Source organism: Bombus pyrosoma, linkage group LG11 (genome assembly GCF_014825855.1).
Source record: "Bombus pyrosoma isolate SC7728 linkage group LG11, ASM1482585v1, whole genome shotgun sequence".
Lineage (NCBI taxonomy): Eukaryota > Metazoa > Arthropoda > Insecta > Hymenoptera > Apidae > Bombus > Bombus pyrosoma.
The window spans coordinates 10066609-10091246 of record NC_057780.1 but is presented as its reverse complement, the minus strand read 5'-3'; the positions used below and the strand labels follow the sequence as shown (position 1 = coordinate 10091246).

General features: G+C 30.0%; 7 protein-coding genes across 24 annotated transcripts in view; 6 read left to right on the top strand and 1 right to left on the bottom strand.

Moving 5' to 3' along the window:
* Positions 1 to 17890, bottom strand: part of LOC122572725 (crossover junction endonuclease MUS81) — a 57093-nt gene extending 39203 nt beyond the window's left edge. For 2 of the 14 annotated variants that reach the window (XM_043738089.1, XM_043738090.1), the window contains exons 1-9: positions 16960 to 17889; positions 16774 to 16879; positions 16565 to 16685; positions 15967 to 16479; positions 15681 to 15897; positions 15391 to 15603; positions 15186 to 15299; positions 14978 to 15116; positions 8490 to 8612 (exon numbers count right to left, since the gene is read on the bottom strand). In XM_043738089.1, coding sequence (XP_043594024.1) covers positions 8587 to 8612; positions 14978 to 15116; positions 15186 to 15299; positions 15391 to 15603; positions 15681 to 15897; positions 15967 to 16479; positions 16565 to 16685; positions 16774 to 16879; positions 16960 to 17325 — 1815 coding nt within the window. In that variant the 5' untranslated portion in view covers positions 17326 to 17889 and the 3' untranslated portion in view covers positions 8490 to 8586. The other 12 variants (XM_043738087.1, XM_043738088.1, XM_043738091.1 and 9 more) reach the window with 12 other exon arrangements.
* LOC122572732 lies at positions 72 to 5421 on the top strand. The gene is made up of 9 exons (XM_043738108.1): positions 72 to 1276; positions 1411 to 1536; positions 1606 to 1723; positions 1808 to 2072; positions 2228 to 2338; positions 2603 to 2693; positions 2759 to 2895; positions 4863 to 4995; positions 5062 to 5421. Exons 1-9 carry the CDS (start codon positions 1163 to 1165, stop codon positions 5113 to 5115), a joined length of 1149 nt encoding a protein of 382 aa, XP_043594043.1. The 5' UTR covers positions 72 to 1162; the 3' UTR covers positions 5116 to 5421.
* Positions 5449 to 8635, top strand: LOC122572731. Of its 2 annotated transcripts, none has more exons than XM_043738107.1 (9): positions 5449 to 6630; positions 6837 to 6929; positions 7012 to 7129; positions 7234 to 7498; positions 7708 to 7824; positions 7914 to 8004; positions 8081 to 8217; positions 8298 to 8430; positions 8507 to 8635. In XM_043738107.1, the coding sequence occupies exons 1-9, from the start codon at positions 6493 to 6495 to the stop codon at positions 8558 to 8560; spliced, it is 1146 nt and encodes a 381-aa protein (XP_043594042.1). In that variant the 5' UTR covers positions 5449 to 6492; the 3' UTR covers positions 8561 to 8635. The 2 variants fall into 2 exon arrangements, with proteins under 2 accessions (XP_043594042.1, XP_043594041.1); XM_043738106.1 differs by having other exon boundaries at positions 6804 to 6929.
* Positions 11813 to 13533, top strand: LOC122572734. Its single transcript, XM_043738113.1, has 6 exons — positions 11813 to 11918; positions 12326 to 12495; positions 12627 to 12752; positions 12813 to 12930; positions 13020 to 13284; positions 13407 to 13533. Coding segments are annotated over exons 1-6 (807 nt in total). The 5' UTR covers positions 11813 to 11917.
* On the top strand, positions 13630 to 14602 carry LOC122572736. The gene is made up of 3 exons (XM_043738115.1): positions 13630 to 13714; positions 13924 to 14060; positions 14128 to 14602. Exons 1-3 carry the CDS (start codon positions 13673 to 13675, stop codon positions 14279 to 14281), a joined length of 333 nt encoding a protein of 110 aa, XP_043594050.1. The 5' UTR covers positions 13630 to 13672; the 3' UTR covers positions 14282 to 14602.
* A 396-nt stretch (positions 17891 to 18286) lies between the features above and the next one.
* Positions 18287 to 22348, top strand: LOC122572727 (SHC-transforming protein 1). 4 transcript variants are annotated; one of them, XM_043738098.1, is made up of 11 exons: positions 18287 to 18548; positions 18959 to 19066; positions 19151 to 19221; positions 19339 to 19399; positions 19467 to 19640; positions 19738 to 19901; positions 19989 to 20227; positions 20306 to 20455; positions 20520 to 20647; positions 20715 to 20825; positions 20906 to 22348. In XM_043738098.1, the coding sequence occupies exons 2-11, from the start codon at positions 18968 to 18970 to the stop codon at positions 21038 to 21040; spliced, it is 1332 nt and encodes a 443-aa protein (XP_043594033.1). In that variant the 5' UTR covers positions 18287 to 18548; positions 18959 to 18967; the 3' UTR covers positions 21041 to 22348. The 4 variants fall into 4 exon arrangements, with proteins under 4 accessions (XP_043594033.1, XP_043594034.1, XP_043594036.1 ...); XM_043738099.1 differs by having other exon boundaries at positions 18939 to 19066; XM_043738101.1 differs by lacking the exon at positions 18287 to 18548 and adding an exon at positions 18563 to 18761.
* A 217-nt stretch (positions 22349 to 22565) lies between these two features.
* Positions 22566 to 24420, top strand: LOC122572735 (protein FRG1 homolog). The gene is made up of 5 exons (XM_043738114.1): positions 22566 to 23162; positions 23252 to 23328; positions 23401 to 23693; positions 23881 to 24080; positions 24157 to 24420. The coding sequence occupies exons 1-5, from the start codon at positions 23104 to 23106 to the stop codon at positions 24302 to 24304; spliced, it is 777 nt and encodes a 258-aa protein (XP_043594049.1). The 5' UTR covers positions 22566 to 23103; the 3' UTR covers positions 24305 to 24420.
* Positions 24421 to 24638: the final 218 nt, after the last annotated feature.

Below are 24638 nucleotides of genomic sequence, written 5' to 3'. Positions count from 1 at the left end.
AGTATGATAAATAGTCGATATAATGTAACACTTAACATTTTTTATGACTTCGACGAATGTGCAAATAAAGACATAAAACCACATAATTTTGATACGATATTGACATTTTAGTACATGAATCGTTCCTAAATAACACACATTCCGTAATACTTCACAGAATTCACTTCCTACATTACTTCAAGCATAATTATACAACATTAGGCACATGAAATTGATGATAGTATAAAGATAACGCAATCCTATTGTTACAATATTCGCGTGTTGTGAACAGTGATCAGCTTATCAGTAGAGAATCATCAATCGAATGTCGGAGAAAGTATTACAACTAGAATACGTTATTCATAAAAAAAACAATGTCTTTTAGGATCAATGACACTGTTTCAAAAAATCTCTCGACACTTACAATCAATATTTAACTGGGACGCTGTACGAAACGATCAATATCAATATTTAAGAGACTAGCTACAATGACAGGTGTTGCATGTACTGCAGAACGTTTTGACAGGCTACAATAGAACCTCGGAAATCATAATTTTCTCTACAAGTATGATGTCACAGATTAAAAATTATACCATAGTTCATATTTGTGTGACAGGAAATCGAAAAAATTCACATTAATGCTTGGTGGAAAAGTTGCAGATGTCTAATAATATCGAATGTCGTGTAAAATTACGTACGTATATCATATTAATCTCTGCAATTCTGAGAAACAGAACTTTCATACTCTTCACATGTCAGTCTTTTTTCCGAAGCGGTTACTCTAGTTAAAAAGAAGATATGGCTAGTAAGTGAAATAGGTTTACACAAAAATCGAAATAGTTACCACTTTTTGAAGTATGATTAGATCGCGGATGTTTGTGCAAATTAGTATTTTTATAAATAATTAATAAAATGGAAGCTAAGTAGAGAGCTTTTTTACCTATTATACTTTTAATGTCTTGTATATTTTTGCATATGATATGTACCTTGTACATTTTTTGGATTGAGATTTCCCATAAATGCATAAAAATCCGCAGTCTACTAGTGATAATTATAATTTTATGTTGTTCTTTTATGATTCTTAATGTAAATTATCAAGAAATTAATTCAAGCTTGGAGCACTTTAGCGTTTCAGGAAACTGAGAGACAATCTCCTGATATATTTGATATTCCTCACTATAAAATGCTAGAAAAATACTTGCAACTTTTGGGACAAGATCCACGTCAAAAAAATGGATTTAGAAATTTTATAGTAACTGCTGTAGTGATCAGTATTGTAGGCAACATTATACCAACGGTAAGGAAAGATCTATTAAACCTCTCGTAGAAAAATGTTATAGATAAATTGAGAATACTAAAGTAAATGAATTCCTCGCAAGAAAGTAAATAATTAGGTAATGTTATTAAACAATTGGAACCTGCAATCATTAGTCACTAGAATTGTATACCTCATTATGTGGCAAGAATATGGACGCAATAATCGACGTTTTCCCGCATTTTATGGCAGCTACGATCAGTGCTATTAAAATATTAAATATCCAGATTAACAGACAAAATGTAAGTGAATTTATTATTAGGTAAAGAGTTTCTTGTATATAATAAATATTCGCAATATATTATTCATAGTTTAACAAATTGCTTCAATTCGTGGCAAAGCAATGGGAACAACTGAAATTAAACGATGAATTGTACGTTTTGAATCAAACCGTTATGCAAGGCAACAAGATGGCTCAATTGTATCGAAGTATATTGTCGTACTTCTATTATCTAACAAAAATTCTTTCTTTCAGTATTTTGCAGGTAAGTTAATCGAGTTTATTCTTTTCAGGATCTTTATTGACCGCTTTGATATTATTTCTACTGGTCCCACTAGTTTCTCCCATTCTCGATGTCGTTCTCCCGCTAAATGAAACTCGACCACGTCAACAACTGCTTAAAATTAATTACATTCTTTTTAACGACGCAGACTATTTTTTCTACGTATATATGCAGTTAGCTTGGGGGTCAATTATGGTTGTGGTAACCATAATTTCCGTAGATTCATTGTACATCCTTATAATTCATCACAACAGCGCATTGTTTGCCGTGTGTGGGTAAATATGGTGCTATCAGAAACATATATACATATATCATAATTATAATATATTTACAAAAGATATGTATAAGTATTCAAATGCTTTCACACGGCACTACAATGAATTTTAAAAGATGTTAAAATTATTTTTTCTATCTGTTGTTAAAAATACAGGAACCGAGTGCAAAGAGCAACAAAAAATTCAGACATCAATCAAATTATTTCGGAAAGTTACACGTACAAACAGATTAGGAATTGCGTGATCACGCACAACGAAGCCATCCAGTTTGTATCTGTCGAGTAACAATAAATTATAAATAGGCTATGAATATTTACATAAAATATTTTTATAAACACGACTAAAGTAATAACTAAATATCATAGTGAATACTATACTCTGAATATTTCATATATTTTTGCGTATTATATTCATTTTGTATTATTTTGCATCTTTGAATTTTCCATAAACGCATAAACATTTGTAGTCTAACAGTAGATTATCAAAAAATTATTAAACGCGATTAATTTTTTCTCTTATTATATTTTAAGGTTTTATAATATTCTAAACGAAAGCAGTCGAACTAGTTATTTGATCCAAGTTGGATTAAATATGTTGATAATCAGCGCAACAGCCTTGCAAGTAAGGAACAAAGCCGAATAAAATTAAAAAGAGGCATGTATTTAACTGATAGCTTTATTTTTCAGGCAGTAATAAATTTAGATAAACCGGAAGAAGCAATTAGAAGCGTGGTATTTTGTGGAGCCAATCAATTTCATTTATTTGTGCTTAGTCTACCCGGACAGGTGCTTCTGGATCATTGTACTGAGCTAGGAAATAATATGTACATATATGTCTAATATACGTGTGCAATATGTAAACCGTACGAGACAAACATGATAATTCCATTTATTGTTGATTTCCTCTTTAGTTTTGGTGTCTATATAATAGTAATATATAATAGTAAGAATATAATATATATATATATATATATATATATATGTCGGAGATGAAAGGACACCGGGGCCTTCCCTTTGGTATTCTTCGGAAAGCCCCAATATTTTAGTCTCTATAATTTAACTCGATTATAATTGTCCGAGATTTGTGATAGTGAGCTTAGGCTCGAGGCGACAACCAGTTGTCGAACGTAGCCGCGGCCAAGGGAGGAACGTTTTTATCTAACATAGGGAGTAATTCTATAGCCCTCCTTAAAAGAAATAGTTGTAGCGGCACGCGACAGTAAACATTCCAACGGTTTCTGTCCCGTGGCTCGTCACACGCAGACCCTATTCTCCGGGTAGGATGATTGCCAAATGTCCATGCATCTCCACAGTACATATTCAGCTAGTCTGAGGATCCGTTATAAATCTTATGATTTAGTTAACTAAAGTCCTTCAAACAGACAAACAGTCTTTGTTCCAACTACTGGAAGATAGGGGAAACCTATTTTTCTCACGAACGACGCTTCCCGCTAGCAACTTTCCCTCAAGGGCGGCTAGCATTCTTCTCTAACCACCAACATGGAAATTGACCAATTAACAGCAAAGTCAATTTCCCTCACTTTTCGAACGAAGGCATATCTCCACGAATCCGACGATCTCGTATCCTTAGACACACTCCATTATAGTTTTCCTTTGCAGCATCATCGTGACGGAAAGTCATTCTCTCTCGCGAGGTCCCATTACCGAGTTACATAGCGCCCCTGCGCTCGGTGGATCTTCTACGTTTTAACAAAGAGTTAGTTCAGTAATACTTGTACCGTAGATAAGGAAGTGGGTACATCTGGAAGCAAGCGCATTTTGTTATCCCCTTGACCGCGGATTCGTTATTGAACCTAGGATCATTGTCACTAGCGTCTCGAGTATCTAACTACCACGGTTACTTGTCAAAATCTGTAATAATCAAATTTGCACTCAATATCTATTGCTTAACAACAATGTCTAATCACAACAAAAATTCGTTTCACGGCCCTAACCTCAACCCTAATCATATCGTGAACCCGACATATATAATATAGTATAATATATAATATATGATATAAATTTAATAACGACTCTAAAATAGGTAACAATGCAATATTTTAAAAATGAAACAACTCATATAATTAAGTTCCTTTTTAAATTAGATTTTGAACTTCTACGATACTGAGATCTCGTGATATCGGATTTTCGGGAAAAATCGTGTAGCTATTGCACTTGCACTTTGCACTTTACACTTGCACTTTGCGCAGTTTCGTAAACGTTGCAGTCTACTTCTTCAGGGCAGACCTGAAACTGAGGGTTTCGGGCCCCGTTGTCACTATTTATATTGAGCGATGTTCCGCTTGGCTGATCAAACTGATGACTCAACTTGGAAATTCTAACCGGGTGAATGAAGATCTTCCTAGTTGAGTCATCGGTTTGATCAACCAATCGGAATATCGCTCAATATAGATTGAGGCAATGAGATCCAAAACCCTCAATTTCAGATCTGCCTTGAAGAAGCAGACTGCAATATTTACGAAATGTGCAAGCGCGAAGTACAAAGTACAAATACAAAGTGAAAATGCAAAGCGCAGGTACAGTAGCTACGCGATTATTCCCGAAAAAGCAATATCATGCTGATATAATTAATGTTATGACAATGAATCAGAGATTTGGTATTAGGAGATCGGTTGACGATTAATATAAAATTTAAAAATTTCTTAAATAATAAAATATAAAAAAATCTACCTTATCATGTTTTTCTCTATGGTCTTCATATGCAATTAATAATTAGTCTCAATCAAGAATCGATTGATTCAAATATTGTGTTTTCTCGACGTTACAATAGATATGGTGCCATGTGGTATAAAACACCCGTGCAAATTCAAAAAATACTTTACATGATGCAGATAAGAAGTGGGAAACTATGCAAATTAACGGCAGGCGGACTGTACGAAATGAATATAGAAAATTTCGGAGTGGTATGTATCACTATATGATTCTAATAATTGCTCGTCTTATATTAACTACTTACAATTTCTTTCAAGACCTTCAAAACATGCATGTCCTACTTCACGATGTTATTGTCGCTAAAACAATGATTCTACCTTATCTGTTGAAATTATTTAGTCAAATTCACTGTGCTGTGATACAAGATTAACCAGGAATACGAATATTAAGATCATATAGCCAAGATATGTACTGTTAATATTAAATCGTTTAAACTATTATATTAAATACGTAAATAGAATTATTGAACCATCTTTCAATGTTATTTGATACTTCAGAGTGTAAAACATGTTATATACCTTACCGAAATAATGAATTGACCACTATTTCACAGATTTCTTTCAGTTCGTTCTATCGAGCCACAGAGAAAATTTACGTTTATGTACTAATTTTAGCAAGATACATATAATGAAACTCCAACAGTTAAGTCTATTAACTAATTGGATCCACCACTTCTTTAAATTACATTTACATCTCGCAAATAACACCGTTGCACTTTTTTCCGTGTCAAGGCTTCAGCTAGAGGTCGAAGGAAATATTATCACACCAACACTACGAATAGAGGTACGGTACTTTTCTGAGAATTCAAGACTTTTCAGTGTGTAATTAATTCTACAATTATTTATACATCACCTAGCTAATGAGTACCTAGCTAATACCATATTGCCAGTGGCTCGATCAATATTTCACTGTAATCATAGATCTTCGATTTTCAGTTTAAATGACAGGCATCGCTATAACCCTTGATTCGTTATGTTCTTATCTATAATGCACTTGTCATTCAGCAATAGCTAACTTAGACATCATGCTATATACTGCATACCTGTCCGGCAAAGAAGTCGATTCATAATCATACTTAATAACCGTAATTGCAGGCTTAGTAATATCGAATATCGAGTATAACTGCATTCACAGATTGACTTTCGCAATTTTAAGAACAGAAACATTTATTCAATCGGCACGACGATAGTCCGAACGTTAACCGAAGTCAATTAATTGAAAATCTGGAAATATGGATAGTAAGAGATAGAAATGAGCCATTCAGAAATCACGTTGATCAACTCTATAAATTGAAGAGCACATGAAAATGATGATATTACAATTATTATTGTTTTTAAATTTATCTTAGAATTTACCATCATTTACGTCGCTTTCTTACGATAAGTAAATTTATGGAAGTAAATTTGTTTCTGTAGAATTGAATATTAATCATGTGCATGTGTAATGAAATTTAAAAATTAATAAAAAGTGCGGTTGGATCAGTGCCTGTCTTCTGAATGACTCAAATGCAATTTATGTTATGACTATAATATAAATTATAAATAATTAAAATAGTTCTTTGTCAATATATAATTTTTATGGTACTTAAAGTAAACTAGCCAGGGATTCTTTCTTGAAATTTCTTTCATGAAATTAATCTAAACTTAGAACATTCAGCATTTCAGAAAGTCAGAACACAGTCTACCGATATGTTTGACATTCCTTACTATAAAATGCTCGAGAAATATTTGCAAATTGTAGGACAAGATCCACGCCAAAGAGATATATTCAGAAGTATTATTGTGACTATAATGGTGACTAGTATCACAGGCATTATCGTTCCAACGGTAAGGGAAACATATCGTATAATACATTTTATAGAAATGTATTCTTTATTTGTAGAGATACATTTTTATAAAATGTACTATAATCGAAATGAAAAAACTTAGTTGAACAAATTCCTCCTAAGAAAGTAAATAATCAGATAACGTTATTGACGATTGGAACCTACAATCACTAGTTGTTTGAAGTATACAAATCCTTACATGTCAAGGATATGGACGGAGTGATCGAGTGTATGCCGCATTTAATCGCAGCTATAACTAGTATCGTTAAAATATTAAATGTCCATTTCAACAGAGAAAATGTACGTGAATTTATTGTTTCGCGATTAAGCTTTGGGAATGAAAACATATTATAAAGTCGTAAAAATACATGTTATATCATAGTTTAGAAAATTGTTCGAATTTGTGAGGAAACAATGGGAGGAACTGAAGTTAACCGATGATTTACGCGTTCTGGAGGAAGTCACCATTCGAGGCAGCAAAATGGCACAACTGTACCGAAGTAGGTTATCATGTCTTAATTTTTCGATTACAGTGCTTCTATGTATATAAAGGATTTGTTCTATTAATATTTTGAACATAAGCGATCAATTATAATCATTTCAGATACTTTATTGATCTTCATGGTACTGTTCTTGCTGGTTCCATTACTTTTTCCTATTCTGGATGTCGTCCTTCCATTAAATGAAACTCGTCCGCGACAACAATTATTTAGAGTTAATTACATATTTTTTGATCATGAAGAGTACTTCTTTTACATATATTTACAGCTTGCATGGGGATCTGTCATTGTTGTGATGATAATAGTTACCGTGGATTCGTTATATATCCTTATAATCCATCACAGTAGTGGATTATTTGCTGTGTGTGGGTAAATATAATACTGCAAAAAGCATAAGGTCGCATTAATCCGTAAAGGCTATCATGCGTGAAATTTCTCCCTTGATAGCATAGACGTGATATTCTTTAATTAATGATAGTTTTTAAGGATCAATAGCCATATGTCTCTTTTTGTACTAATAAGAATAAGAAGATAAAACTAATAAGATTTCATTTTTTATAATTATATTAAAAATATAGGCATCAAGTCCATAAAGCAACTGGTAGTTCAATCATATTCTCTACAGAAGCTATGACGGAGACTTACACGTACGAACAGATAAAATATTGTGTGATCACTCACGATAAAGCGATCGAGTTTGTATTTATTAAATGACAATAAAATACAATATGGTGCGAGATGATTATTGATCGCAATTAATGTGCTTTTTTCGTTATATTTTGAGGTTTTACAATATTCTAAATGAAAACAGTCGAAGTAGTTATTTGCTTCAAGTTGGATTAAATATGATGGGTATAAGCATGACAGCTGTTCAAGTAAAGAAAATCTAATAAATGAAAACAAATGAAAATTTTGAAAGCATTTTCCTAATCGAGAGTTTGTATTTTTCAGACAGTCGCTAACTTAGACAGACCGGCGGAAGCAATTAGAACCGGCATATTTCTTGGAGCTGAACAATTTCATTTGTTTGTGATCAGTCTGCCTGGGCAGGTACTTCTGGATCATTGTTCTGATTTAGCAAATAATATGTATGTATCTAGTACAATCGTATAAAATGCAAATATTCAATCGTAGAAAATAATATAATTTATTACTCGTATCAAAACAGATATGGGTCCACCTGGTATAAAATACCAGTAAAAATTCAAAAAATGCTTCTCATGATGCAAATACGGAGTAAAAAACTGTGTACATTAACGGCAGGTGGTTTGTACGAAATGAATATGGAAAATTTTGCAATTGTATGTAATATTATGGGACAGTTATAGTTACTTTATATTATTAACTAGTAAGTACTTACGTCACTTCTGTTTTAAGACTTTCAAGACATGTATGTCGTACTTCACGATGTTAATGTCACTGAGAGAATGAGCTGGCTCATAGACATTTACTCATATTCATTGCATTTTATATCTGGATGGACCTACAATGAGAATAATAAGATAAATAGTCACTATGCATTGTTAATGTTGAATAGTTTAAACAACGTTATCGATGTAAATAAAATTATTAAACTATACCTTTCATAGAATATTTTTAAACATTGTTAAATATAGATTGATCTCGCTTAACAATGTAAATCATTGTTACTTAATCATTTTTATAAGCTAATGATAATATCTTGAAAATGAGAGAGACATTTCGCCATCTTTTGTAAGACTTTCTGAAGGAATCATTTTGGCTTCTTTATTTCTCTATATAAAGTTATTTAAACTCTTCTCAAGATTAGGCTGATCTATAACCATTATTTGTGCAAAATTTCATTTCGCTAAAGTATTGCTTAATAATTCCTAAAGAAATAAATGGGTAAATATAATAGTTCCTATAAGAATTGTACCAAAACTGTGCAAAAATTATATCACATGGTACAAGGTATACATATTTCATTCATGAATGTCCATTTATTTGGATTTCAATTATTGACGTATACAAATCTCAATTGCTGAAAATAATTCTGCCGAAAAGAAATGGCGCTAACATTAACAGCATTGGGTACGAAGCTTTAAAGAATATGTGATGCTGCGTTATAAATCTCTTCTAAACTAATAATCGATAAGAAATTAATATAACTAGACCTGAGTTTGGTTCTTTTATCATATTTCTACTAAAATTACGTTGTTACCAAGCATTTTAACAAAATTAGTAGTTTTGAGGTGATTAGACCGTGATAGTTGTAGTTGCTGGCTGTAGATGTCGCTGCTGGGGTAGGTACTGCTGCATTTTCTTCTCATTTAAAACACGTTGACGCCAGTGCCAATATTCATGGTTTTCTCCGTGGGGCGGCGCCCAAATTCACTGTCTGTTTCATGGGGTGGCGCTGGGTCGCATTAAACTGTTCGACACGACCGCATTTTTTCAACTTTGACCTCACTTTATAGCAAAATTACAAAAGCTATACGATTCCTGTTGGGTTCAATAAATTCCGTGGACTTCAACTAATACATTGATATACAATAGTTTGTCAGTATCAATTTGCATATATCTATAAATGTTAAGTAAAGCTGACGGGACCGGTTTTGGCCCTAACTTTGTACCCTTTTCGATTTTTCTCAAAAAGTAGAGGTCTGACGCGAATTCTAAGCATCGCACGCAATTCTGAGAACATTTTTTTATAAGAAACGTTCATAGCGCGAATCAAAAAATTTTTCAATTCCGTACAGGAAAAAAGAATAGTCATGCATGTTCGTCGGAGAACAACGGCGCACGTAAGGAACATGTACCACGAAAATAGTGTTAGGTTACGTTAAATTTTTAAAATGGACTGACAAAAGGCCAGTATGTATGCTAGCTACTACCAAAAATCATAGGTGTGTTATTGTTCAGGGGAAAAATAGTAAATTAAAGCCAGACACTATTTTTTTTATAATGATGCTAAAAAGAGGATTGATCTATCCGATCAGATGTCATCCTATTATAGTTGTTTACACAGAACCATAAAATAGTATAAAAAAATTGTAATGGAATTAATATGTAGGACTTGCCTCGTAAATGTGTGGTATGTACATAGATAATGGGGTACTAAAAGTATTAAAATTTTAAAATTTCGCTAAGAAATTACTTGTTACCTTTTAAATATGATGAATCCCCATAAAGAAGAAATGCCAAGTGAAAATGTAGCACTGCCCAAAAAACATTCACATTTTCTGCATTCGTACCAAGGGCCCATGAGCAAAACGAGACGGCGGTATAAAGAATGTTACAAACGTATTTGTAGAATAAAAGGTAGAGAGTATGCCTTGAAAAGAGTCAAAAAAGTAACAACATATTGTGATCGTTGTAAGGGGCAGCCGACACTTTGCCTAACTTGTTTTAAAAAATTACATGAAGAAAGGAAATAATTATGTTAAATTTATAATATATATATATATAAGTTTATAATATATATCAATATATATAATATTGAATTGTTGTTTTTACTATTGTATGTCTTGTTTACTGATAATATTGAGATAAAGTAATATAAACCTATTTTATACTACCTATTTCGTGAAATACATGTGAGACCCATCGCCGCCCCTCGGAACAGACACGAACGACCCGCCGATGAGTCGCGCCGCCTCACGGAACATAAACGTGAAACCCGCCGATGGGTCTCGTCGGCGTCAACGTGTTAAGAATCGTGGAAAGAAAAATCAGACTCCGGTCGCCGGGATTTGAAACCCGGGTCCCGAACGTTCGTAACCTAAGATGCTAACCACTGCGCCGTCGTCCGACACTAGTTGGTGTCGTCCGGTGGTATTTGCTGTCGAGTGCCGCCACAGTTTCATGACCATTGTTCGCGTAAGATATCATTTCGTCAATATACATATACAGGTTTTCAATATGCTGGATTTTATATATGGATTTTACTCAGTAAGCATAATGAGTTATGTTTTCGAATGTTATAATCTTCTTTCCTACGGCTTGTACAAGATAAGCTGCTATCCATCTATCATTCGATTTAAGGAACCCTGTGTACCCCGCTGCTTAGGCTCACCTACTTTCGTTCCTGTAAAGAAGGTTGCTCGGCATAGAGGTATTTTGGATAATATTTAATTCTCAATAACTAAAAAAGAAAACCGAAAACACGATGTTTTTATTCTAGATTTTCATCATATTTTAACTTCAAGTATCACCCCTTAAGTACACCTGTATCCCTTTTTACACCTGTAGCCGAATACACTATATAGTAGCTTATTGATTAATATAATATGCGTATAAAACTTTGAACGATGCGTTACAAATATACAACGCAACAAGTAATTGGGTCCATACTGGGTAAGATATTAACCACCAAAGAATTTTCGAGGAATAAATTGATTGAAAACCCGCTGCTATCGACGATCGTCATCGACTAAGGTTGTGTCACAACCAGTGAGGTCGATATTTCAGGGTAACCACAGGTTTTCAATTCTCAACACAGATGATTGACATTCCAGCAACCGATGGCCTGTTATTTTCACATCTACAACATGGTTATTATTCGATGTCGTGCTACCTAACATTGTGCTATAATGCATACTTGCCGGTAAGCAAACCGTCAAACTAATTCGATGGTAAAAATTACATGCTTTCACAGACATTGGGTGAAGGAATATAAGTGCATTTGTAGGATCCATTTCAACTTCTCGGTGTACAATATAAAGAACAACTTTCATACTTCATACTTCATACAACTTTGTTAAATCACTTTCGCCGCCTCGTTTGCTAATAAGTCGATTGTACTAGACAGATCTAAGAAATTTAAATAGTAAGAGAAAACTGAATATATTCTATATTGTGGCTGACTGTGGATTCTTTTGCAATTATGCGAAATTTAAAGATGCAAAAATTCATAGATTTCTCATAATATACCAAAATATATTAATTTTAATCGGCAAAGCGAATCTCTATATAAGTTCCATTTCTTTACTTGTATCCATAAAGACACAAATTTGTACAAAAATTTGGTAATTCTCGGTCTTATAATTCACTGACTATAAGTGTTTTAATTACCAAAAAATAGATGTCGAAATAAATTTCTTATTTTAGCACATCACATCATTTTCTTTTTTTCTTCTTCATTCTACCATATTTTACATTACGATATCTGATTCAACGTTCAGTCACATTTTTCAATAAAAGACTTGAATTGTTAGTTTAAACGGCAATGTTCAGTGTTTCAGGCAAACAGCAAGCAAGATTTTAATGTGTTCGATATTAGCTACCATAAGCCGCTTAAACAGTATCTGTCAATTTGTGGAATAAATCCGTATCAGGAAGATCGTACCAGTAATATTATAGTAATTGCAATAATGTGCAGTTTTATAAGCTTCTTTGGTCCAACGGTAAGAGAAACGTATGCTATGTCGTTTTTATGGTTATTATTATTAATCGATGAATATAATGAAAAATAAATAAATAGCAAAGTAAGTAATCAGGTAATATTATTACATGATTGGAATTCACGATTCCATAGTCTATGCAGCTATACGATGCCATACGTAACAAAAATTTCGATAACGTTATCCTGAATTTACCGCACATACTTACAGTACTTGTCAGTGTTACAAAAGTACTAAACATCTATTCCAACAAAACGCTGGTACGTATGTATTTAATACCTCCTTCACATACAAAGTCATAATAATCAAGATATCATTAGTTTAGAAAATTATTTAATTCCCTGGAAGAAGATTGGAAATTACTGGAATCAAAAAATGAATTACAAATGCTAGATAAATTTACCAAACACGGCAATAAACTTGCATGTCTGTACAGAAGTAAGTAGTCATCTTATGATTTTTATTATATACTTCCACAACAATTGTTGGATATAAAAATAATTTTTAATTAAAAATAATTCTTCCAGGAACGTTATTAATAGCTCTCGTAATATTTTTGTCCCTTCCATTATGTAATCCCGTCCTAGATATTATTATACCATTAAACGAAAGCCGACAACGAAATAATGTATTTCAAGTTCACTATGGTGTCCTAGATAACGAAGAACATTTCTACATCGTGTATGTGCATTTATCTCTTTGTGCGATTATTATCGTGGTGACGATAATCTCAGTAGATTCGTTATACATTACTATTATTTACCACGCTTGCGGATTATTTGCAGTATGTGGGTAAATACAATGGTTTAAATAAAAATTCTGTTAAAACAATGCAAAAATTGTATTACGCGGTAAAGAGTATACTTCATTTATATATGTTTACTTATTTGGATTTCAATTATTCACATGTACAGATCCCAGGTTCAGAAAACTGCAGAAAATAATTTTGTCGAGAAAAATGGCACTAACATAAGCAATATTGGATACGATGCTTTCAAAGAATGCGTGATGATGCATTATAAATGTCTTCAGTCTGTATAGTTTTAAGTCCGACTAGTTAATAGTAAACTAATAATCGATAAGAAATTAATACAACTTGAACTGACTTTGGTTTATTTGTCATATTTTAAGACTTTATGACGTCCTCGAGAAATGTTGCCGGAATTTGTACTTGATTACGATGGTGTTGAATGCAGTCATTCTCAGCGTAACAGCTGTTGAAGTAAGAACATCTTTTACACACCTTAGAAATTACTAGATTGTTGATTTTTTTCTGCATTTCTTGAAAGTACAAATGTTGACATATGTAAAACAGTTTTTTATGTAACTACCATGTCTTTTTAATTCTCTTCATAAAAGTTTGAATTAGGACGAACATCCTGAGTCGAATAAGTATTGAGAAAGAACGAAACCGATGCTTTTACCTTCTAGGTAATTGTGTTCTTGGACCGACCGGCAGAAGCCATCAGGGCTATTGTCTATCTTATAGCACAACAATTTCATTTATACATGTTTAGTCTACCAGGGCAAACATTACTAGATCAAAGCGTAGAATTGGCCGATAAAATGTAAGTTTTTAACGCATATAGAATAAAGAAAGCCGCAAATAGTCTAAACTTATGGATTTCGGGGCAGATATGACTCGGATTGGTATAAAATACCGATAAAAGCTCAAAAAGTATTTTACCTAATGCAAGTGAGGTCCAACAAACCGTGTATATTGACAGCAGCGGGGATATACGAGATGAACATTGAAAGTTTTGGAATAGTACGTAATAATGGAAATTAATAAAAGTATCATGTTATAATAATTTAAGCGGGTGTTAGTAATAATAATTCTTTAATTTCAAGACTGTTAAAACTTGTATGTCGTATTTCACCATGTTCTTGTCACTGAGAGAATAATCGTTCGTACCTACTCGAAAATATTCGTTTCTAGTAATTTTATGGTTTAATGACAACCCAATCTTACATTTTCTAAGAGTTATGTCAATGTTATATGATTATGATTACTTTCTGAATGGAAGAAAGACATAAATTATTGAAATAAAATGATATACTTTACCAAGTACATCAATAAATTATTATATACTGGTTCAATAAAATTTTTTATCAATTTGTCACTGATGCTGCTATTCTGAAATTTGTGGCATGTACTCATTGGGGTATTATTGCTAAATATTTTGAAAATAGTAACTAGTAATGATCATTAATGAACCCAATACCATATATATAATAAAAGGTTTTACAGAGAGTATGAATATTATAAAATATTTAATTGTAGTATTATTCTTTATATTATTATTTTATAAAATTTTGTTCATTTTTTTGTACATATAATATTCATTTATGTCTTTATTCGTGTAAAGTTTCAGTTATCAGTTTAGATCTTTTTTCATATACAATTGATAAATTGTTTTACTAATTACTGATCCTATAAGACGTTTTTTATCACCAAATTCAATAGCGGCTAATAATAACTCACCATTGCAATCAGACTTCTGAAAAGCTTCAACTAATAATCGGGGAGTTGGATAATGTTCTACAATTGCTAAGGCTTTATCTATAGACATTCCTTTTAACTGTAGTAGTTGGCGAACAAACATTTGATTTACTTTAAAAACCTAAAAAATGTATTAACACCTAAAAATGTAAACATTAAATCAATGATCAGTGATAAATAGCTTAAATACCTTTTGTTTAGAAGCTGCTTTATTAAATTCTTCAAATACCATGAGACTACAGGTATTATTTAAAATATTTGTTCGTGTGATAACTTCTTTTTTACAACCTACCAGGTTTTTTTCCTAGAAAAATATATTTGTTATAAAATACAATTCAAACTAAATTACATAACTATACAAAAATATAAAAATTTGTTGTAAAAAGATTACGTACTTTGAACATTTTTATTAAAATTCTAGTTAATGATGACAAATAAAACATAGAATCTTTATGATTCTTAGTATATTTTACAGAGAAACCATCTTGTATCAAAGTATTAATGGAAGCTTGCATCAATGATGAATGTGGTATTGTCAATCTTTGACCCTTCTCATAATCTTCAATTATGTATATAAGATTTGTAATTCCAGATTGCTTTAATCTAAACTATATAAAATAATATTCTATTTAATCATATAAAAATATATAAATATGAATTATATATACATATGTCATATATATACCTTTTGTTCATGAAATCTTCCATCTGTAATACTTGCACTTAAATCATCTATTCGTTTCCTTTCTACTATAAAGGGTAAGATTAATTCATTATTTTTATTTCTTCTACACCTAGCAATCCATGCAAAATCACCAACTTTTAAATGACGTATCTCAAACGATACACCAAACTCTGTTAGTCCTGTGATAGTAGCATCATGTTGAGGTTCTGTCCTACCACTATATGAAAATTGTTTACAGATATATGATAAAATTTTAACATTATAATTTAACAAAATGTAAACATACCCAGCAGTCTCTTGTGTATCTACTAACAGTATTATATCGAAATTGCTTGATTCTAAATAATAGTTTCTTTGAAAATCATCTGTAAAATCTGTTTCATTATTTTCTAAATTATGTACATGATTCATATCTTTTACTTCTTTCGTTTTTTCTTGCACTTTTTTTGGGTAGACAATATTTTCCTTCGATTTTTGTTTTATAAAATTCTTATCAGGTTGTTGGCAGTGATTTTCAATAGTACTAGTTTCTACAGATTTAGATTTATATATTATTGAAGGTTCATTTAAATTCTTGATTTGTATGTCCTTAGTAGATTGTATAAATGTTTGCGTATCCTCATTCCTATTATTAAGATCGTCTGAATCTTTTATTAACTTAGACTTTTGTGTAATCAATGATTTTAATGAGATTTGAATTCTATTTAATACTTCAAAAGAATTTAATGATATTACATTAGTAGTTGTAATTTCACATATCTTCTTTGAAATACTTATACCATGCTCTGTAAGATTATACCTATACAAGTTATACTAATTTTAATACTACAGAAATGTTAAATTGACATATAATTTTAAAAATTGTTATTAATAGATATTATTACCTAATTGGTCTACCTATCATAGAAATTAATCCACTTTCAAATAAATCTAAGACTGAAGTCTTTTCTCCATGCCCACACAACTGTTTCATTTCCAACAGTAGATCTGTTTCTGTAGTATATCCTAATAAATTATAGCATTCATCAGTGATTTAATAATTTAATAATAGAATACACTTACACAAAAATTAAAAATATTCCTTGAAAAATACCTAAATAACATGAGTCTTGTGTTTTCTTATATAATATCAGTAAAGCAGCATAATTTTCTATATTCCAAGATGATAAATTTAAGTCATCAAATGTTGTTAGTTCTGTCTTGAAACAAAATATTTATTAAGTTTATTTCTTTAATATGTTATTACGTCTGTATATAAGAAATATATAAATATATTTACTCTTTCAGATACGAAATCTGCGTCCACAATAATTTGTTGTGATCTGTGTTTCCTTTTAAATACAGGTTGTTCGTTAAAACTGCACTGCTTGCAAATATTCTTCACACTTGTTGAGTCATTATTTTGAACTTTATATTCTTTGAGTTTTCTATCTAACATGGAGCATAATTTTGTGCCAAAGTGTTGCAATATTATACAATCCTTCCCAGATTTTAACGGTAAGGGATATTTTTTTAATGCAGCGAGTGCTTTCGAAAAATGATATTGCAAGTCGGAATTTCTCGATGCAGCCTCTTTTCTCCATTCTTCTAACCAGAGCTCAAATAATGGGTTTGGATTCTTAGGCTTAAGTTTTATTCTTTTCATAGTATTTTTATATCATGATATGCAAAAGATTATATCATGTATGTTATTAAGTTTAATAAATTATGAAATTAATACTTCAACCAAACACAAAACATTTTTAAGGTTGAAATCTGTATGTATATCAATTTTAAGCGTAGAACTTCAAATCTTCACGATCTATACATATATTTATATACATATCCTCTTTTAAATGGAAGATCATTATTTTTATAAACATATGAATAAATACATTAAACAATGAACATTTAAAAATTATTCGTAAGAAATTTTCTTAAGGACAGATTCACACAATATAGGATGTTAAGTGACGGTAGCTCTGACATTTCTGACAGTATTAATCATGATCTTCTAAAAAATTCTCGACTCTTGATACTCTTAAATACTGAAGCTTAAGGAAAATCGAGTGTGACTACCTGTAAAAAATCAGCATGGAGGACAAGGAGTCTGTCTGTCTTACAAAAACTTGGATTTTATTGAGCTTCCATGATGATTTTTCACAACTAGACACAACTCAATTTTCGGACGGTTTTCTCTAGCGAGTGTCAAAACCTCTTTATATGATCGTAGTAGTGATACAAAAATTTCAATATTACTAGAAATCTTAAGAAAATATTAATTCATATAGAATTTTATAAAATATAATAAATATAATTCATATATACTAATTCATATTACTAACCAACCAAAAATAAGTAAAATTTATATGTGTGGTATAAATATGTATTTTTGATCTCTTTTGTATAAAAATTAATATATATTTAATTCTCTTTTTCGTAAAATAAAATTATTACCGATGGAGTAATATTAATAAATTATTTATATTTAACTACATTTTGTTTTAATATATATATATACTTTTATCTTTTAATAATAAATAATAGAAAAGATGTGTTGTACATAGTGTGAAATGTGTAATACGAAAATTGATTACAAATCATGATATACTAAATATACATTTTAAAATAGACAAAGCATACTGGTTCAGTCGGTGATAAAGGGAACATAGTTAAATTGTCGATAATTTTTGTTTGGCATTTATGGAATTTTCTACAAGATAGTAAATGTGTCTCCTAACTTGGGTGTAGCAGAAAATGCAGACCAATACGAATTTATTATAGTACTACATTTTATATAGTGACCGAAAAACATTTCTATGAAATGATTAGTGTACCAAATGAGTATAATTGTATCGTAGACGTGTGATTCCAGTAACCGTCTGCGAGGTATGATCTCATTTCCTGATAAATCATGTATTCGTGTGTTAATCGAAATTTTCTTGTTCGCAATTTACGAAATATTTTAGTTATTCGCATTCGGTTGTCACTGCCAGAAATGTATTTCAATTGAAGTATAATGTCAAGTAACGTTGTCTGCATTATGTAATAATCATTGTCGACTTACCATCATAACTATAATTACAAAGTGTCAAAGACATTGTAAGCGATACTGTATTTATACATATTTAATTGGAAAAATGTATGATTATTAGTTTCAAATTTGAACAAAAATTACAAACATAATATGCTTACAAAACATTCAGAATGATATTTTTTTCCTATCTTATTGTACAAAATTTTATATTTTGTATAATATTTAAAATGCTTATGTTGTAGTTGTATACTTATGTGCGTAGAATTTAGAAATGGCAACTGGAGGTAGTAGTTTTATAAGTAAACCAGCCAGAGGATGGTTACACCCTGATCATTTAGTGAGCAAAGAAGGAATTACCTATACTGTTAAAGTAAGTTTCTATTTTTCTATTATCAATATGTAACATTAAAATAATTTTTTACAAATTATAAGTGTTTAATTATATGATTTTCAGTATATAGGATGTCTTGAAGTATACACATCTATGAAAAGCTTAGATTTTGAAACAAGATCATGCGTTGCCAAGTAAGCTTTTTAATAAATTTTTGAAACACATTTATTTGTAGAATTTATTTTATATGTAAAGAAACACTAAAAGTATAAATGTATGTTCTTAATATATCATGAACAAATTTTTTTTAGAGAATGTATAAACAGAGTTTGTGAAGCAGCTGGTTTAAAATCTGCAGATAAAAAGAGAAGGGTATGTATATTATTAATTTTTACTTTTATAATTGCAGCTTTACATTTATAATAATTTATATTTGAAGGTGGATAGGAAAGTGTTAAGAGCAATAGCAGATAAACCTCGCATGGAACATACAGGTGCTACAATAAATTTAACTATTAGTAGCTGCAGCTTAGCTTTGACTAACATAGAGACTGGATATACTATTGCCAAACATGAAATGCCACGTATATCTTTTGCTTCAGGTGGAGATACGGTAAATTATATGTTATGAAATATTAGTTTTTATTATTATTTGTATTATACAATAATTGCCAGACATATGAACTGGTTAATATATTTTTTTTTTATAGGAAATATTAGATTTTGTAGCATATGTTGCTAAAAATATGCAAGAATGGCGTGCTTGTTATGTATTAGAGTGTGGAGGAGGACTTGCACAAGATGTCATATCTACTATTGGACAAGCTTTTGAATTACGATTTAAAGAATTTCTTACAAAACCAGCTTCATTACAGTAATTATAGATATTAAAAACAAATTTTATTTACTATAAAATTAATCTTTAATATGTTATTTAATATATATCTTTTTTATAATACAGCCCTATGTTAAATGGCATGCGAGAAGCAGACAGAGATTATTATAATGATCTACCAGGGAAAGTACCACCTGATATTGGGCCCCCACCAGTTCCACCATTACCAATTTCAGCATCAACACTACCTAATTTAAAACATCACCATTCTACTCAAAATCATGTGTCACGTAGCAATGTACAAAACTCTGCTTTACATGACACATTTTCCATAAATTCTGATAGACATCATCAACAATGGGCAGGTAACATTCTTTTAAAATTTTATTATAATTGGTAATTTCATTTAATAACGCAAACTAACTTCATTTCTGTTATTGTAGAAAGTGATAACTTAATTGACTTGAATTCTGATGGAACATCAACAAATTTCAATATTCCTCCTGAACATAACTATGTAAATGACAGTGTCATAGCAGCTACAAGAGAAAGCCATCGTGACCAAACATCACTTTTCGATGTGTTTGATATGCGTAAGTAATTTAATGTTGATATAGCACTTAAAATTCCAGCATATAACATAATATAATTTTATAGAGCCATTTAGTTCTGCGATATCAGATTTGAATAGATTAAGTCCCCATTCTCAAAAGCAACAATTAAAACAAGAGATATGGTTCCATGGTAGTGTTAGTCGTGCTGAAGCAGAATCAATGTTAACGAGGGTAAGTATTATTGTGATTAATATTTATATATAAGTTGTGTATATTTCCAATATAACATATTTGACAGGATGGTGACTTTTTGGTTCGAGAATCTCAAGGCTCGCCTGGACAATATGTCCTTACTGGTATGAACAATGGTACTCCAAAACATTTACTGTTAATTGATCCGGAAGGCGTAGTAAGTATTTTAGAACATAACATTGGAAAAAATCTATATATATTGAAAAGGCAAATATTTATGATTTATTGTAATTTCAGGTTCGCACAAAAGACCGCGTTTTCGATAGCGTTAGCCATTTAGTAAATCATCATTGTGACAATGTATTACCAATTATATCAGCAGACAGTGTTTTAGTACTTCGGTATCCAATTCCCAGACGTACAAATAATTGATTTTTACAAACTTATAATAGTACACAAAGTAACGACTGAGATTCACATTTGGTATCGATCAATCTCACTAGTATTTACTAAAAAAGATCGATACTGAATATGCTTTTCATAGCAAAAATTTCATGCCATGAATACTTTTCTTTAAAAGAGGAGAAAAAGGTTTGTCAGAAAAACGGTTTATCCTAATTTTACCTTCTATTCTTATCAAAAGAAAGACTTAACATTTCACGAAATATAATCTTATAATTATTAGTAATATCACCGTGCAGAGAGAAGTGTTGAATCATATTCAAAATTAAAGAAGTTATTATTAGATGTTAAATTATGATGATTAGTGTGTAAAAGATTTTATCAAAGTATTTTTATGTATCAATTTTTTTGTAAAAAGAAGTATATGTATAAAAAATGGTAGTATTTACAGTATTCTTTGTTTAATTTATTAAATTGAATTTTTGAGATACTTTCTCATACATAATTTTTAAATAATACCAGTACTTCCATTAAATATAAACATAACATACGTATCTTTAATTGTTTACAAATACTTATAAGTTTATAGTTGCAAAACTATATGAATTTCTCTTTTCATTAAATATTCAACTTAAAATATATAAAAAGATAACATAAATGATATTGACGAATATTAAAAGATAACTTTCAACTTAAAATATATCAATGTTACATCTGTTAAATATTAGACAAAGATTTTTTTAAATTGACTAAAATCAATTATTCGATATAACTCAATATTAAATCAAATATAATTTTTTTATTCAATTTACATCTAATTAATTCAACTTTTGTGTAAGACTCAAAACAGTATCTTACATATGCCATTACTACACCTCAAAGTGTGCCACAATTTAATTTTTTTAGTGAAGATTTGGTACTGACTACTGAATAAAATAAAACTATACATTTGTAATTTTAGTCATTTCACGTTATAAAACTCGCAAAATAATTATGTGCATAAAAAAAAATATATATATATGTATATATATATTTTTTTTTACGAATTTTGTAATATCCTAATAGTATGACATTTTGATTCCATATTTGTGAGGTAATTTTCATTTGTAATCTCAATTTTAATAGAGAACTGTATATTTATATTTTATCTAAATATATAATAATTAAAGTGAATTTTGTATTCTGCATATTTATTTGCAGAAATATTTGAACTGAGTCCTGCAAAGGACCTCGCGTTTGCACTTTTATATTATGCATATATTAAAATATTTATTGCGCTTAAATATGGCCTATATTGTAATGTTTTTAGTATTAAAATATACAAATTATAATATTTAATATTTTTACCTTCCATGATTTTAAAATAGATATATATAATGATAGTACATACAGTATGAATTATTGATTATACGCTATAAAGCTACAATATTAAATCGTATCTGATAATTTATTGCTTATATAGTTTCTTTGAGAATAATATGGTAAATACACAACAAATTTAAATATTTGTGAATAATCACTAATATTTATATTTTTGCTTAAAAATTTCGATACATGCATGTATTGTGTAAATATATACGTATATTATTGTTTTCTAGCTCTTTCAGACATATAATAATGATATAAAATAAATATTCATATAAATATAGATAAATTGTCTCTGTTCATTGCTTCGGTTACGATTTTTTACAATTTGAATTTGGCGCAAGTTAGTTCACACAGAGCTTAATAGAGGGCGTACATGACGGTACTGTCATTAATTAATAGAACCAGTCTCCTTTCTAGCATATATACCAAGCACAGATAAAATTTTAGGAAATATAAGAAATACAATTAGTAAAAAGTAACTACATTATGGATGTTTATTTTTCTTGTAGTCTATAAGAATAAGTGTAAAACATGACAATGTTATTGATATAATCTTTATTATTCAAAATATTAATAATAATTGATAACCTTTTCATCTATATATTTACGTACGTGACAGAAAAAATATTTTTCCTTAATTCACAAGAATATTTTATTGTAATTAAATATAATAAACAAAATTACAAAATAAATATATAAGAATTAATATATAAAGAAACGTGAAAATGTCAGAATATGATAAAGTGAGAACTGGAAAACTTGTTTTGAAAGGTGAAAAGAAAAGGTATACAAATTGTTCCCATGCATAATATGTTCATTTCAAAGCATACATATTTTAAGAAATAATAAATTATTGTCTTTTGTTTTTTACAGAACGAAAAAGAGGAAATTGAAAAAACAAGAGAAAGGACATATTATAACCTCAGAAGATAAAGATACCATAAGTCATGGTATTTTATTGTAATATATATGTACTTTCTCATATTGATTATCAAAGTAATTGCATTGTATGTTATTTATAGGTGGTTGGTGGAAAGCTACACAAGTGTCAGAAGTTACAGGAACAGTAGCAATTGAATTTGGAAATCATATCTACATGAAAGCGTTAGATAATGGATTATTTACCTTAGGTGCACCTCACAATGAAGGCGAAGGGCCTTTACCAGAAGAGATTCTAACAGCTTTTCCAATAAGTGAAACTAAAGTTGCATTGAAATCTGGTTATGGAAAATACTTAGGTATTGATAAAAAAGGCGTTGTCATTGGAAGAAGTGATGCAGTAGGCATGATTGAACAGTGGGAACCAATATTTCAGGTAAATATATTATTCATTGCAAGTTTTGATTACTAAGTCATTTCGTTAAGATTATCATTTTTATTAGTTTGTATAAAGGAATGAGATTATTCATTTAATTTTACTGTCATTAATTTAACACTACAAGTGTAAAAAAATATAACCAATTATCTATATATATTTTATAAAAAAGCTATGATTTTTTTAGGATAACAAGCTTGCTATTTTAAATAGCAACGATTGTTTCATATCAGTTACAGATGAAGATGATATTATTTGTCAGAAAAGGACTGCTGGCTCTTCTGAGTTTTGTACTATAAGAAGTATAACTCAAAGAGCTCAAGATCCAAATAAGGACATTCCCAAAGAGGAACAGGGTTCTCTTCATGATGTTGAAGTGAATTATGTGTAAGTAGTATAGATTTCATATGAAAAGTTGTTTTCAATATAATATAAGAAACATAATATATTAACAATATCATAGGAGGAAGTTCCAGAAATTCCAGGACAAAAAATTAAGAATAAGTAAAGAGGATAGTTCTAAACTAGAGAAAGCAAAACGAGAAGGAACTTTACATGAAGCTTTATTAGATAGAAGAAGCAAGATGAAGGCAGATCGATATTGTAAATAATTTTATACAAAATTGCATTATGCATTTAAACATGTATTTAAACATGTATTTAGATAATTACTGACTTCTAAAATGTATAAATTTTTAATAAAAATATGAAAAAAGTATATGATTACGAGCTTGAGATAAAAAATTTCCTTATACATATCATATTTTTTATGCACATTCATTATATTACATAATTTAACTTTCAAATTCATTATCTTAAATCATCATAATTTTCATTTGCAATCACTAAAAAGGTATTCTTTTCTTTTATAATAGATTACTCTTCCTTCTATATTGGTAGTAGTAATAAGAAATCATTTGAATGCACTGCAATTTTATTAACATT

Excerpts from the sequence above, each read along its gene's own strand:
- LOC122572734 (XM_043738113.1), top strand. Across the intron at positions 12,496-12,626 it reads TAAGCTTCTTTGGTCCAACG|TCTATGCAGCTATACGATGC; the intron begins GTAAGAGAAACG and ends ACGATTCCATAG. Across the intron at positions 12,753-12,812 it reads TCTATTCCAACAAAACGCTG|TTTAGAAAATTATTTAATTC; the intron begins GTACGTATGTAT and ends AGATATCATTAG.
- LOC122572731 (XM_043738106.1), top strand. The coding sequence starts at position 6,493 with ATGTTTGACATTCCTTACTATAAAATGCTCGAGAAATATTTGCAAATT. Across the intron at positions 6,930-7,011 it reads TCCATTTCAACAGAGAAAAT|TTTAGAAAATTGTTCGAATT; the intron begins GTACGTGAATTT and ends GTTATATCATAG. Across the intron at positions 8,218-8,297 it reads TCTGATTTAGCAAATAATAT|ATATGGGTCCACCTGGTATA; the intron begins GTATGTATCTAG and ends GTATCAAAACAG.
- LOC122572735 (XM_043738114.1), top strand. The coding sequence starts at position 23,104 with ATGTCAGAATATGATAAAGTGAGAACTGGAAAACTTGTTTTGAAAGGT. Across the intron at positions 23,163-23,251 it reads TTGAAAGGTGAAAAGAAAAG|AACGAAAAAGAGGAAATTGA; the intron begins GTATACAAATTG and ends TGTTTTTTACAG. Across the intron at positions 24,081-24,156 it reads GATGTTGAAGTGAATTATGT|GAGGAAGTTCCAGAAATTCC; the intron begins GTAAGTAGTATA and ends ACAATATCATAG.
- LOC122572736 (XM_043738115.1), top strand. The coding sequence starts at position 13,673 with ATGGTGTTGAATGCAGTCATTCTCAGCGTAACAGCTGTTGAA. Across the intron at positions 13,715-13,923 it reads TCAGCGTAACAGCTGTTGAA|GTAATTGTGTTCTTGGACCG; the intron begins GTAAGAACATCT and ends TTTACCTTCTAG. Across the intron at positions 14,061-14,127 it reads GTAGAATTGGCCGATAAAAT|ATATGACTCGGATTGGTATA; the intron begins GTAAGTTTTTAA and ends ATTTCGGGGCAG.
- LOC122572727 (XM_043738098.1), top strand. The coding sequence starts at position 18,968 with ATGGCAACTGGAGGTAGTAGTTTTATAAGTAAACCAGCCAGAGGATGG. Across the intron at positions 20,228-20,305 it reads ACATCATCAACAATGGGCAG|AAAGTGATAACTTAATTGAC; the intron begins GTAACATTCTTT and ends CTGTTATTGTAG. Across the intron at positions 20,826-20,905 it reads TAATTGATCCGGAAGGCGTA|GTTCGCACAAAAGACCGCGT; the intron begins GTAAGTATTTTA and ends TTGTAATTTCAG.
- LOC122572732 (XM_043738108.1), top strand. The coding sequence starts at position 1,163 with ATGCTAGAAAAATACTTGCAACTTTTGGGACAAGATCCACGTCAAAAA. Across the intron at positions 1,724-1,807 it reads GATGGCTCAATTGTATCGAA|GATCTTTATTGACCGCTTTG; the intron begins GTATATTGTCGT and ends TATTCTTTTCAG. Across the intron at positions 2,339-2,602 it reads ACGCACAACGAAGCCATCCA|GTTTTATAATATTCTAAACG; the intron begins GTTTGTATCTGT and ends TTATATTTTAAG.